Genomic DNA, 13,979 nt, shown 5'->3' with positions numbered 1-13,979 from the left:
ATATGCAGTTGTGTTCCATATTTTACTTTGGGTCTCACAATGAAAAAATTCCAGAGACATAAGTATCGTTTTTTTCACATGACCGCAGGAAACAGTAACAAATGGATTTAATTTGTTTTTTTGTTTGTTTCATTTTGTTTTGTCTGGCTAGAACAAGCTATATTTCTTCTGTACATAAGATACATGAAGAGAATTTGCTCTTTTATTATTAAAGAATAAAATCAGCAGTCTCCAGGAATGATGCTTCTTATCAGACCATTAAATTATTAGCTCCATGTCTTCCAGCAACAATTCACTGTGGTGTTAGGTTTTCAATGTTTACTAACAACCTGAACCTATAACCCAAGCAGAAGTCTAACTTGAGCTGCTCAAAACCATGGGTGGAAGGCTGCACACCTGGTATGCTGCACACCTGGAAGACTGCATACCTGGTGTGCTGCACACCTGGTAGGATGCACACCTGGAAGGCTGCATACCTGGAAGGCTGCAAACCTAGTGGACTACACACCTGGAATGATGCAACACCTGGAAAGCTGCCTCTAGCCTTTGACCTGGCAAGAGATTCACATGGCTGAACCGTAGCAGTGCCAGGAGCCCAGGTTAGAAGTACATATGACATCTGTAGCAAGTAGAGGAAAGAGCAGCTGTTCGTGAAAATACATTTGTGTCAATGGACATCATTAGGAAAAGAATAAAGAATAGAGAGTGTGGGAAACAAAATACTCCAGTCTGGTCCTGAGCAGTAGAGGTCATATCTGTCTCCATCGCTACTTGATGTGACTCTGAAAATTTGCTCAGTGTCTCTGAGCCAACAGAACTTTGCTCTGAATTCAGAAATTAACACCTTCAACATGGTTTTGTTGTAGAATTTGTTTAGCAAATTCCATCTTGTCAAAACCTTGACACCAACGTATTTTTGCTCGATGAATGGTGTGTGCCCTTCATTTCTTCGCTATGGGCAGTTAAAATAGGGTGTGGCTCCATGGCCAAGCTCTAACTTACCTTCTCTAAGGCTCCAGATAGACTCCCAGAGCCATTATGTAAATGGGAATTTGATTTTGAGCCATTTATTAGATTATACCGACAAACTTTGTGCGACTATATGCCCACACATTTGTCTTAAAATCTATGTGGCTTTTATTGGCGATTCATAACCTGGCCAGCACCCCATCCCAAATAGATTTGTTAACAATGGCACAGATACTAGTTTATGCAAGGAAATTCAGGCAGGAGAATGAAAACAGAGGTTCAAAAGGCAACATCAGGTTACTTTGGAAGAGTTCAGATAGGATGCATTGGTTACTTTGTTGGGACGAAATGCCTCACAGAATCAGCTCAAGGAAGAAAGGGTTTATTTTGATTCAGGTTTACGGATATAGTTAATCATGGCAGCAGGCATGGTGGTGGCCCATGAGACATGGCCGCTAGGGTAACCAAGCAGAGAGAGATGAATGCTGGTGGCCACCTTGTTTTCTCCTCTTTGTTCAGTCTAAGATCAAATCCACAGCATGGTTCTGCCCACATTCAGTGTGGGTCTTCCATCTTCAGTCCAACCTTCTGAATACACTCTCAGAAACACACCCAGACGTGTGTTTCTAGTGGTAATTTTAAGTGTCGGCAAGGTGACCCCGAAGATTAACCACTACCAAAGACTGCTGTATTACATCGACTGACTTAAGGCTCTTTTTGATTGGTTGCTATAAGTCTCCAGTTTAGGGGGTATCTCCGTTTCTTTACAATTTCACTGTTTAAGCAGGGGCTAAGGTTCAGTGGCTGAGAGCACTGGATGCTCTAACAGAGGACTCAGGTTCGATCCCCAGAACTCATCTGGTGGGGGCTGAGAACTGTAACAACAGTTCTGCAAGGATCTGATGACCTCTTCTGGCTTCTGAGGGCACTACATGCACATGTAGACATGCGTGCAGGCAAAACACCCATATAAATAAAAAAATACTAATACTTCGTTTTGTGAATAGCACAAGCAATTCCATTTTACTTTTGCCTGCTGAAACACAGTGCAGGAGTTCAGTCTAGCGTCCCCAGCAATGGTCTTTTGTTGGTTTCTTTGTTGCCATTTTTAGGTTTTGTTCTGAGACAAGGCATTGCTCTATAGACTAGGCTGCCTTGTAACTGTAGATTCTCCTGCCTCAGCCTCCTGAGTGCTGGGATTTTAGACATTCCCTCGTCCATACAACATGTTTTATCAAATCATATAAAGAAGAGAGAAATGTTCGTTACAAGGTTGGTTTTCTTGAGAAAGACTCATAACTTCAAAATGAAAATAAAAATCATATTTGATAAGTCAGTATAAGCTTAAAGACTACTCTAAAATATTCAGTGTAAATAAATGGTCAAAGATTGTAAATTATAGATTTCTTGATTTGGAATTAGGGAATTTACGTATCGTACATTAAACAGATGCCACCATTGATTCTCACAAGGGACTATTGTAATTTCTAACTTTAGTAAATTCAACCCTAAATTTCACTTTTAAACTCATCTTTGACCTATTCGCTTTGTAGAATCTTTGACAGTATGCTGTGGTAGGCAAGTGAAATTGACAAGAAAAATCCTAAATTAGAGGCAATAATATAGTTGATATATTTGTTTAGGGCAGTTAAGCACCTATAACACAGGTGAGTATATCTAAGGCCTACAAACCTAGTCAAACTATCATTGGCTCTTTCATTAAAATGTGGTTAGAAAATCAGTGTGTCCCAGGCAAAGTATGTTGCGTTGGACACAATCTTTAGCAAGCTGGACACCCTTCTCAGAATAGTGATTTATTTCATTCACAGAGTTAGAAATAAGGAAATATTGGGCTGGAGAGATGGCTCAGTGATTAAGAGCACTGACTGCTCTTCCAGAGGACCTGAGTTCAATTCCCTGCAACCACATGATGGCTCACAACCATCTGCAATTGGATCGGATGCCCTTTTCTGGTGTGGCTGAAGATAGCAACAGTGTACTCACATACATTAAAAAATAAATAAATAAATCTTTAAAAAAGAGAAAAGAAAGAAATTAGAAAGTAAAGATGAGCTTGAAATTTACAAGCTAGTTATCATCCTGGAGTAGAAAGATTAAACCAGCCACACACCTGCTAGGTAATAGTATCCCCTCCCCCCAACCCCGACCCCTAACCCTAGTAGAAGTTGAAGTACCATGCTGATATCCTGCCTTTTCAGTCATTGAGAAACGTTGTTTCCTAAAATTTACAGACTTAATTTTTTTTTCTTTTGGAAAATATATCAGCAAGGATGAAACAGCTAGAACCTTTGGCAGGAGAATCTCTGAGAATCAGCCTCACACTATAACCCAGATAGGCCCAAAGCTTTTGATAAAGGGTTTTGGGTATGACATTTCTATCTCTTCTTAATCTCCAGAGTTTGCGGGCATAAAGGATCGATCCTAAATTCGCTTTGTAGTTCCGACCTCAGGCAGTTCCTGTGTGCACACACTTAGTGGTTTTGCTGGGAGGCCGCCCACATACTGCCCATTTCAGTCTCATCTCCGTCCGTCCCACCCTTCCTCATCATCCATGAGTGTTCCTGGCTGCCATCTCGCAGCTTGATAAGCCCGATTCCGTTGTCTGGTGTGATGCTCTTAGTAATCTTATACTAACTGGACAAGAAGGAACCGAGGATTAAATGGCTTACACCTAGCTCTATTGGTTGGTCTTAAGCTTTGAAACGTCACCGAACTAAAGGGACATCTCCACCGTGAAGAGAGAGCAGGCAACAATAGTCAGGACTGTGGGCTGACAGTCCTGAGGGCACAGCCTAATTCTAAGTGTGGCAGAGGGCAGAACCAGAGCAGAGCAGAGTAAGTCTTGTGATGCTGGTGGCGGCACAGAAAGCATATTGTTATCGCCCACCTTTGCAACATTCTCAGGCCAGGTGAGGGCAATCACTCCCTGCAATGGCCCCACTTTTTTTCTTCCTCTGGGGACCCAGTGTCTCAAAGCAGAAGATTTTTGTTGGACACTGGCCTGGGCCATGTGGGTCAAGAAAGTTCATAAGTGTTTTATTGTTGTTATGGTTTGGCTGGTGGTGGCTGCAGGTGGGCAGAAAGCACCTTTGCATTAGAGGCGTCGTAACACACGTCAACCAGGTTGGAGTGAGATTTGCGTCGCCCGTCTCCAGCTCCTTCCGGGAGGACAGCGCTTTTTCGCCTCCCGCGCACGCGCGGTGGAGCAGAGGCGCTCCTCCTGGGCCAGGACAGTGGAAGCGTCACGCGCCCGGAGGTCACACGCCGGAGCCGGTGCTCGTGCCCGGCTACCTCGTCGTCGCGGCGGCGCGCACGCCAGGCCGACGCCGGGGCCCGGGAGCCGCCGGGACTTTAGGGAGTCCCGGATGCCGCGCGTGGGGCCAGGCGGAGCGCACTGGCGCCCGGCGCTCGCGCTGGCGCTGCTGGGGCTGGCGGCCACTCTGGGCGCGTCCCGGACGTCTGGGCAACGCTGGCCCGTACCCTACAAGTGAGTGAGACGGAGCGAGGTGTGGAGGGGACCTGGAGAGCGCGGATCCGTTGTCCCAGCGCGCTCCGGGACACAGGGCACACTGCGGGCGACACTGCGAGCGTAGTTCCTAAATAGTTGGCTACTGGGGGTCCTCATCGGCTCAGTGCAGTTCAGAGTCCTGGGAGGAATGGCGAGTGACATTATCGCACGGAGTGACTTTTAGGTACAACCGACTGACTCGGAGAGCAGGTTCAAACGTTTAAACACTGCATTTATTTCATGCTTTATCGTTAGCTGTCATTGCATAATATTTGGGCAGAATTTACTGGCAGGCTGCTTGCTCCGCTGAGTCCTTACTGATCTAAATACCAAGCTCGAGAAATTTCCTCCCTGGGCCAGTCAGGATTGCCTTGTTGGTCCAATTCAACCTGGAGGTAGGTAGGGCTCCGAACCCGAGAAGCTGATTACAGTCTTTGACCCAGCTAAGTTTTGACAGCCGGTGGGGAATTGCGAAACGAAGCAGGGGACAGGAGGTGGTGGGGCTGGTGTGGACACCATGAACTGGAAAGAGCTGCAGCTCTTAAAGCAAATGTTTTGCCTAAGAGCATAAGGAGAGAGGACCCGTGGAGTGATGGCGTGTTCCTCTAAGGAGTTCTTAGTTCTGAAGGCTGCAGATCAAGTCTGGTTGCATCTATTCATCCTAGGAAGGTTACTCAGAATCGTCATTCTCACATGCCCTGAACAGAAAACGGGAAGTGATAGTAGCACTCTCCTTTCTGGTGAAAACCAGCTGTAGCCAAACTTAAAATATTCATGTGTTCTGTTCATGAACGGGTTCTGCTAAATGTATGTGAGGGAAAAAAGAAGTTCGGGGTTGAAGCTTGTTTTCATGAAAATATTCACAAGGGGGCGGGGCTAAATACCCAATAAAACAAGAGACTGTAAATCTCAAAGTATTTTATTTAATACCAGGAGCCGGAGGATGACTGATCTTTTGTTTCTAAAGAAGCGCAGATTTGACATTCCCACCTGACAACTGGTATATAGAGATATACGTGAGAGCCGAAGGTTTTGTCCTGTGTTAAGACTGGTAGAATACTCGGGCAGGAACCTTTAAGATCTCGGGATTCTGGGCTGGGGATTTAGCTCAGTGGTAGAGCGCTTACCTAGGAAGCGCAAGGCCCTGGGTTCGGTCCCCAGCTCCGAAAAAAAAAAAAAGATCTCGGGATTCTTCCTCTTTCCTTTGCACAGGTGCCACCAGGCACAGGAGGTGAGGGGACCCAAGAGTGCTGAGCCACGGTCCAGTCTGTTCCAGTTGAGGTGTCTTTTGCTTTGAACATTGTTGTGGCCTGTGGACTAGCATCAGCCTCAATTTAACCCCAGCCACTCTTGATTCATACAACAAAGACAGCTTCCTGTCTTCAGCCCGATCAGATCTGCTTTTTAAAATCCTCAGACCTCACGCAGGGCTCAAGGTTCCCATGTCAGGGGCTGTAGCATGCCATTTCATACTTCCCATGACAGATCCTGCCCCTGTCTACTTGAGGCTTGAATTCATGTCTGTAGCCCCTTCAGGGATTTCAACAGATCAGAACCACCCTTTCACAGGGTCACATATAAGGAATCTTGCATGTCAGGTGTTTACATTATGATTTATGAAGTAGCAAAATTATGATGTGAGGTAATTTTTTTGGTTGGGTCAGCACAACATGAGGAACTGTATTAAAGGACTGCAGCATTAGGAAGGTTGAGAGCCACTGAAGTGTTTCCTGTGTGTCTTATACTAATTTCTCCTTTGCCGGCCTAGCTTTCTTCTCTGTTTCCTTCGCTATCTGTGGCCAGTGGTTGAAACTGATATCTTCCTCCTTTGTGCCTTAGGTCTCTAGTTCCTTAGTTTCGTTCTTACCGAAGTTCCCTTCTGGCTTGTTTAACATCTTCCAAGCTCCAGCCCCAAGCTTGATGAGGAAGGGAACAGGGTCACACTCTTTGTCCCCCTTCCCCTCCACATAGTTCTGCACATGGCAGATCCTCAGTAAATATTAGGTAAATGTTCATTTTTAAATACAAAGTCTATTTAATGACTTCATATCCAACATGTCTTTGGAAGTGTGTATATGAAAGCAAGTCAAGTGTACATTTATATGAAGTCACCAGGAGCTAAGCTTTAAATATTTTTCCGTAAAAGAATTGCTGAGGATTGAGGAGACGGCTCAGTGCATGTAGAAACCAGCATGGCAGTGCATAGCTGTAACTCTAACCTTATGGAAGGAGACGCAGAGAAAGGCAGATTCTTGAAGCTCATTGGCTATCCAGTTTAGTGACAGACCCTGTCTCAAAAAATAAAGGTATAAAGCAATCAAGTAAAGACACTCGTACACATGCATATAGTACATGTAACACCACACACACACACACACACACACAGAGAGAGAGAGAGAGAGAGAGAGAGAGAGAGAGAGAGAGAATGAGAACTGAGCCTGAAATGAAAATTGCGATTCTAAAATGTGTCAGAAGAGCGATTCCTTTTAAGATGTAATGTGATGGCTTCTTTCTTCCCAGGCGCTTCTCCTTCCGTCCGAAGACAGATCCCTTCTGTCAAGCCAAATATACTTTCTGTCCTACTGGCTCACCCATCCCAGTTATGAAGGACAGTGACGTCATCGAAGTCTTAAGGCTACAAGCCCCTGTTTGGGAATTTAAATATGGAGACCTCCTGGGACACTTTGTAAGAATGCATCTTGATCTTGTAACTTCGCTTAAGTAATTTAGTCATGACTTTGACTGAAACGAGTAATCCAGTGGTTACTAGGTCATATTGATTGATAACTCCGTATGTGTGGTTTATGTGTATGTGTGTATACCTAATCACAACCGTGAAGTGGCTGGAGGTTGTTGGGAGTCACCCTTCATAGTATTCCTCTGGGACAGGGTCTCTCACTGAACCCGAGTCTTACGTTTTTGTCTAAAATGGTTGGCCAGTGTGCTTGTCTCCTCCCTCAACACTAGGGTAACAGACAAGTGGAAATGACTGGCTTTTAGGTTCATGCCAGGGATTTGAACTCGGGTCTTCATGCTTGCATAACCACGGCCCTTACCCATCCAGCCATCTCTGCAGCCTGTGAAATACTTCTTAGCACCTTTAAGTTGGTAGTCACAAAGAGTTTCCATTCAGTCTGCATGGCGCTGTGCAACTGAAATCTTGGCACCTGGAAGGTCCAAGGCAGAGAATTACCATTCCAGAGTCAACCTGGGGTAGAGAATTCAGCCTTCTCAAAAACAGAGCAAAGGTTGCCGTGAGTAGCCTGTGCCCTGGCCTCCCTCTGTTTTGCTGTGGAGGTTCATGTAATGGGCACCCAGGCCTTAGCGCAGTTGACACCTTGTTAGAGCCACCAAGACACCTTTCTGACCTAAAAGCTCAGGACATAGAGCCCAGCACTGGCCGAGACGAGAGCAAAGACCCAATCTATCATGATAAATGATCCTGGGAAAGTCTCTAATGTATGAACCTTGGTTTTTGTTTGTTTGTTTTTTGTTTTGTTTTTCTAAATATCTGTAGCTTCACTTACTGCTAATCGTTCTTGTTACTTGAAGTGTGTTAACCAGGATATGGGGTGTGTGTGTGTGTGTGTGTGTGTGTGTGTGTGTGTGTGTGTGTAAAAAGCCAAGATTGCTAAGGCTCGTGGCTACACACTTGGACAAGTTCCCTATGTTAGCCCTCTGGCCTGTGAATAAAGACTTTCTGTTGGCTTTAAGAGTCCATGTGTTCTTGGGAGGAGTTACCTTGCAACGATCTAAACTCTCCTTCTGTACTCAGCTCCTGGGAATGAGAAGAAGGGCCTGACAGGCAGGAGTCACTTCTTGCTCTCCAAGTTCTGCTCTAGGCCCTTTCCCAGCTCAGTGAATCACCCTGGGAGGTAGGCATACTCTTTTCTGGAGCATCCCTGAGGCTTGTTATGCTCACTGTATTACTTGGCTGTGAGAAGATTTCGAGGGTCTTCACACAGCTCACACCCCTGCTAAAATGAGCCCTAGTTGCCAAAACCAAAGTGATGTGTGCCTGCAGCTTGAGGGGCCATGGTGTCACCGCCAGGATGGTGGCACGGAAGTGCAGCCCCTTTGAGTGGTTGTGCTTGGTGTGCATTTGTGGTCCCATGAGTGACCTGGGCCCACGGTTCTCTCACAGAGGATTTCATACCTGTTATCCATTCCTACACAGAAAATCATGCACGATGCCATTGGATTCAGGAGTACGCTGACGGGCAAGAACTACACAATTGAATGGTATGAGCTTTTCCAGCTCGGCAACTGTACATTTCCCCACCTTCGGCCCGAAGTGAACGCTCCGTTCTGGTGTAACCAGGGGGCAGCCTGCTTCTTTGAAGGAATTTACGATAGACACTGGAAGGAAAACGGGACGTTGTCGCTGGTTGCAACCATATCTGGTAAGGTTCAACAGCAACGTACGTAGGGTTTGATGGCCGCATCAGCGTGCGGGTGGAAGATTCTATTCGTTCACTGAGCCCTCAGTCGTGTTCTGCCGTGAGGTGATCATTTGCAGCCTGTACTTCTGATAGCATTGCACACCGAGCCAACTGGATCCTGATGTAGAGCCTTGCTAGGAGAGCCGTGGCTCATCCGCTCCGCCCATTATAAACATGAGCGAAACAAACGCTGTGTATAGATAAACTGGGATCCAAATAGGGAACAGTTAGGGGATCTGTAAAATGCCCTATTAGGAAGGCCTCTTAACTGTGTCTGAAAAGAAACTGTGGTTATAACTTATTCTCACGGGGAGAAATAATAAGGATTTGCTGCGTCTGGATCTGTCTTTCTTCTGAGTGCTCTAATGGATCACTTACCAGCATCTCCCGAGAGACTCGCCACGGTCTTCTCCCATGTGCAGATGGGGAAACTGAAATAGTTAGAGCTATCCAGATAGTAAGTGGGACTCCAGTCCTGCAGGAGAGCCTTACAGACAGTTCTCTCAAGAACTTCAGTACCGGGGTTGGGGATTTAGCTCAGTGGTAGAGCGCTTGCCTAGGAAGCGCAAAGCCCTGTTTTGGGTCCCCAACCCCGAAAAAAAAAAACAAAAAAAAAAAAAAAAAAAAAAAAAAAAAAAAACTTCAGTACCTTGCCTCCCACACGTGGATGTTCGGGTCCCCTTGAGCGATGTTTAAGTGTTCCCCTCTTAGCATTTTCTGCCGTTTTGTATTGGGAAGTTGATGGCGCAGTTAATTTTGCCTTTGTTGCATTATGTATCGCCGACTCCTTTGTCTTCGGAACTTTTGTCAGTAGCTTATTCTGTGACCCTGGATCCCGTTCACCTTCCCGGCCCATTGCCTCTTCTGGGTAATGCAGGGCCTGCTCACACGGTGTGTGAACCTTACTTTATACGTGTTGGTTGTCCTCTGAATTGAGAGAACGCTGAAACGGAAGCCCTCTCTGTGATGCTGATTATCCCACATGGTCCCAGGTTTGCAGGAAAAGACCAGGGTATTTGTGGGTTTTTTACCCAACACTTTAAGACATGTTAACTCAAAATTCAGTGCGGGAGGCTAAGACTTCCCTTTGGCTTTCACTGATAAGGAATTGATAACAGGTGATTTCAGCCCACCGGCTAGACTAACACTTTCACAGTCACAGAGCTGGACGGAACAGGCCACGTCGACAGCTGCTGTCTTAAATGTAACCTGCAGTCTTTTCTTTTTTAGATTTTATGTATATGAATATACATTTTATTTATGTGTATGAGTACACTGTCGCTGTCTTCAGACACATAAGAAGAGGGCACTGGATCCTCATTACAGATGGTGTGAGCCACCATGTGGTTGCTAGGAATTGAACTCAGGCCCTTTGGAAGAGCAGTCCGTGCTCTTAACCACTGAGCCATCTCTCCAGCCCAAGAACCTGCAGTCTTTTAACACAGCCACCACTTTTCTGATCTTCCTTCTACTTTCTAGTTTACATGACCCCAATATCCCAACCATGAGAGCCCATCACTTTCAGCAAGACTCAGCGAGCCCAGTGGCTTCCTCTGTCTGGCATCCCAAGCCAATCCATAGCCGCCGCCTCCTCCTCCTCCTCCTCCTCCTCCTCCTCCTCCTCCTCCTCCTCCTCCTCCTCCTCCTCCTTCTCCTCCCCTCTTCCTCCTCCTCCTCTTCCTTACAGAATTGGATCATCACATCCAACAGTGCCCACTCTTTTCTGTAGAATGCTTTCGTTTGCTCAAATTTTAAGCTTGGTGAGTTCTTTCTTTGCCCTGCCTATGATTAACCCTTTCCCCTGACCTTCTCTGGATGTTACAACACAGTGTTTGGAAGTCCAGCGTCTCCAGATCACTTACTAAGGGCCACGCCTCCAGTTCTAAACAGACTTTCTCACACTGCAGTTTTGTGTCCCTAAAAGCACTAAAGGGATCCAGTGGATTCACTTGACAGGTGAGTTCTTTATTTCATGAACTCAATCTGGTGTAACCCCAGAATGGATTGCTGGGAGCGAGATTCAGGGGCCTAGATCTGTTGTGTCTACAGATGCCCGGGTAAGAGTCGCACTGTGAGGAAAAACGGCATTCTCTTTAAGGGTCTGAAGAGATTCTTCTGATCCGGTTCGAGGTGGAAGTAGAAGACTTAGCCACCAAGGAGGCTGTACAGTCTGTGAAGTCAGCACAAACAGTGGCTGGTTTGGTTGGCTGGTTAGAGGAATTTGCGTGCCTTATCAGCGGTATCCGGGCAAGCACAACAGGGGAAAACGGAACAGCTGGTGTCCACATCTGCGAGAGGATGCAGGTCTCCTCAGCAGCCCTTCTCTCCCCCCTCTCTCTCTGTCTCTGTCTCTGTCTCTGTCTCTGTCTCTCTCTGTTTTTAATTTTATTGGATATTTCTTTATTTACATTTCAATTGTTATTCCCTTCCCCAGCTTCCTGTCCATAAGCTCCCTAAACCCCTCCCCTCCCCTTCTATAAGGGTTTTCCCATCCACCCCCTCCCCCACTGGGGGTCCAACCTTGTCAGGACCCAGGGCTTCCCCTTCCACTGGTGCTCTTACTAGGATATTCATTGCTACCTATGAGGTCAGAGTCCAGGGTCAGTCCATGTATAGTCTTTAGGTAGTGGCTTAGTCCCTGGAAGCTCTGGTTGCTTGGCATTGTTGTTCATATGGGGTCTCGAGCTCCTTCAAGCTCTTTCAGTCCTTTCTCTGATTCCTTCAACGGGGGTCCCATCTCAGTTCAGTGGTTTAATGATGGCATTCGCCTATGTACTTGCTGTATTCTGGGTGTGTCTCTCAGGAGAGATCTACATCCGGTTCCTGTCAGCATGCACTTCTTAGCTTCATCCATCTTATCTAATTTTGGTGGCTGTGTGTGTGTGTGTGTGTGTGTGTGTGTGTGTGTGTGTGTGTACCACATGTGGGGCTCTGAATTTGCCCCTTTCTCTTGTTCTTACATTGTTTCTGTCTTTCCTCTTTCCCCACCTCCAGGTCTTGCTTCCTTTTTCGCCTTTGCTTCTTGAATAGAGAAGAATGGCTTTGGTAGATGTAGACCGACACTCTTGACTGTCACTCTGACCTTACCTTAAATACTTAGAGTTTCAGGAGCCCTCTCCATATCCCCACTGTATTTGCAATTCAATGGCCTTAAGAATGGAAGAAAATGGGGCCAAGCTTGCATACCTGTTGTGGGACATAGGCTTTTAAGTCTTAAAGTATTTCTTATTCTTTCATCCTGGTCTTAATTGGATCAGAACATTTTATAAGAAAGTTTATTTTGTTTCTTTTTCTTTTTAAACCAGGAAACACATTTAACAAAGTGGCCGAGTGGGTGAAGCAGGACAATGAGACTGGGATTTATTACGAGACATGGACAGTCCGGGCCAGCCCAGGAAAAGGGGCGCAGACATGGTTTGAATCCTACGACTGTTCGAATTTTGTCTTAAGGACATATGAGAAATTGGCTGAATTTGGAACAGAATTCAAGAAGATAGAAACAAACTATACAAAAATATTTCTTTATAGCGGAGAACCGATTTACTTGGGAAATGAAACGTCTATTTTTGGGCCCAAAGGAAACAAGACCCTTGCTTTGGCCATAAAAAAATTTTATGGCCCCTTCAAACGGTATTCGTCAACCAAAGATTTTCTGTTGAATTTCTTGAAAATTTTTGACACAGTGATTATGCACAGAGAGTTCTACCTGTTTTATAACTTTGAGTATTGGTTTCTACCTATGAAACCACCCTTTGTCAAAATAACGTACAAGGAAACCCCTTTACCTACCAGACATACGACATTTACCGACCTGTGACAGCCTCCCTCTGCTGCTACTCTCCAGCCACCAGCATCACATTCCCCCCAGGGCTGTGCCTACACTGGTGTCTTTGGTCACCTTCACCTCCTGGGGCGCCTTGTCGGAAGTACAGTACACGTCAAGACTCCCAGAAAGAAGCAGAAACCTTAATTGTATTGGCCAAAGTGAATGGGTTGCAATTACTCGATCTCAGCCATGGAGATTCTTTGATCCCAAGGTTAACATGTTTTCTCGGGCCACCTTTTCTGTTACAGTAGTGATATTTCTTAGTTTGGGTTTCTTTTTTGTTTGTTTGGGTTTTTTTTGTCTCTAAAGAATAGCTGTTTTCATAGTAATTACAGCCCTGGGGGTCCAGGTGAACTGCTTTCTATTCACATAACCTTAAAGCCTTGTTTGGACGCTATTACTGGAGCCTGTCTACTGCCCCCTAATAGCATCCCTCTAGACATGGCAAAGACAGTAGAGCTGTTGTGACAGGGGCCACCTAATATCTCTAGATGTATGTCCTTGCCTCTAAAATGACATTTTTCACCTACCAGGAACATGAAGAATGGGGGTACCTATGTCGGCACGGGGGGGGCATACTAAGTGCATAGATAATATCTCTTGGGACCAAAAGCACACCGACAGACTACACATTGCTTCAGTTCTTCAGTACAAGCCGTGGACGTATCTGGCTCCAGACACAGCTAGGTGAAGTGTTCTGACTTCCCGTGTGTGTCCTCTGGTTTTTCTCCCGCCATCATCACAGAGAGTACACCCTTCTGCAAAAGGCGGAATTTCGTCAGGGACCCTTGTCAGCTCACTACGCTGCCGTTAGAGGCATTAGACAGGCTCTCGGGGCCTGTATTTTGATCAGTTGAACTCGGGTTGGTTCGGTTTGTTTCCCTATTTAACACTAGCACAATAATCAAAATCTTTAAATATAGACATTATTATATTATTGTTATAGACATATTATTAGGTGCCAGTTTTTAATTGCCGCCTAACAGCTGACTGCTTCTTGAGAGGTTAGTGCACGACTGCTGAGCTGTCTTAAGAAGCCTCAAGTGTGTAAGTCAGGGCTTAGCAAGGTAAAGTGACCTGGCATTGTGTTCTCACTCAGGGTGCACTGGGCGCCTTTCAGCCCTCTTCAGATTGTGGCCTTATACCGGTATCTATGCACCGAATGTCACCAGCCTGTGCTGTTTCTATTCAGTCTAATTAAAAAACAAACAAA

The 13,979-nt window shown here is 45.7% G+C and overlaps 1 protein-coding gene across 1 annotated transcript; it reads left to right on the top strand.

Moving 5' to 3' along the window:
• The first annotated feature begins 4,297 nt into the window (after positions 1–4,297).
• Cln5 (CLN5 intracellular trafficking protein) lies at positions 4,298–13,979 on the top strand. The gene is made up of 4 exons (XM_032918076.1): positions 4,298–4,477; positions 7,019–7,184; positions 8,676–8,901; positions 12,246–13,979. The coding sequence occupies exons 1-4, from the start codon at positions 4,356–4,358 to the stop codon at positions 12,755–12,757; spliced, it is 1,026 nt and encodes a 341-aa protein (XP_032773967.1). The 5' UTR covers positions 4,298–4,355; the 3' UTR covers positions 12,758–13,979.

Source organism: Rattus rattus, chromosome 12 (genome assembly GCF_011064425.1).
Source record: "Rattus rattus isolate New Zealand chromosome 12, Rrattus_CSIRO_v1, whole genome shotgun sequence".
NCBI lineage: Eukaryota > Metazoa > Chordata > Mammalia > Rodentia > Muridae > Rattus > Rattus rattus.
Note: the sequence above shows the minus strand (reverse complement) of the source record. Positions and strands in the feature narration are given on the sequence as shown.

Excerpts from the sequence above, each read along its gene's own strand:
- Cln5 (XM_032918076.1), top strand. The coding sequence starts at position 4,356 with ATGCCGCGCGTGGGGCCAGGCGGAGCGCACTGGCGCCCGGCGCTCGCG. Across the intron at positions 4,478-7,018 it reads CGCTGGCCCGTACCCTACAA|GCGCTTCTCCTTCCGTCCGA; the intron begins GTGAGTGAGACG and ends CTTTCTTCCCAG. Across the intron at positions 8,902-12,245 it reads GCTGGTTGCAACCATATCTG|GAAACACATTTAACAAAGTG; the intron begins GTAAGGTTCAAC and ends TTTTTAAACCAG.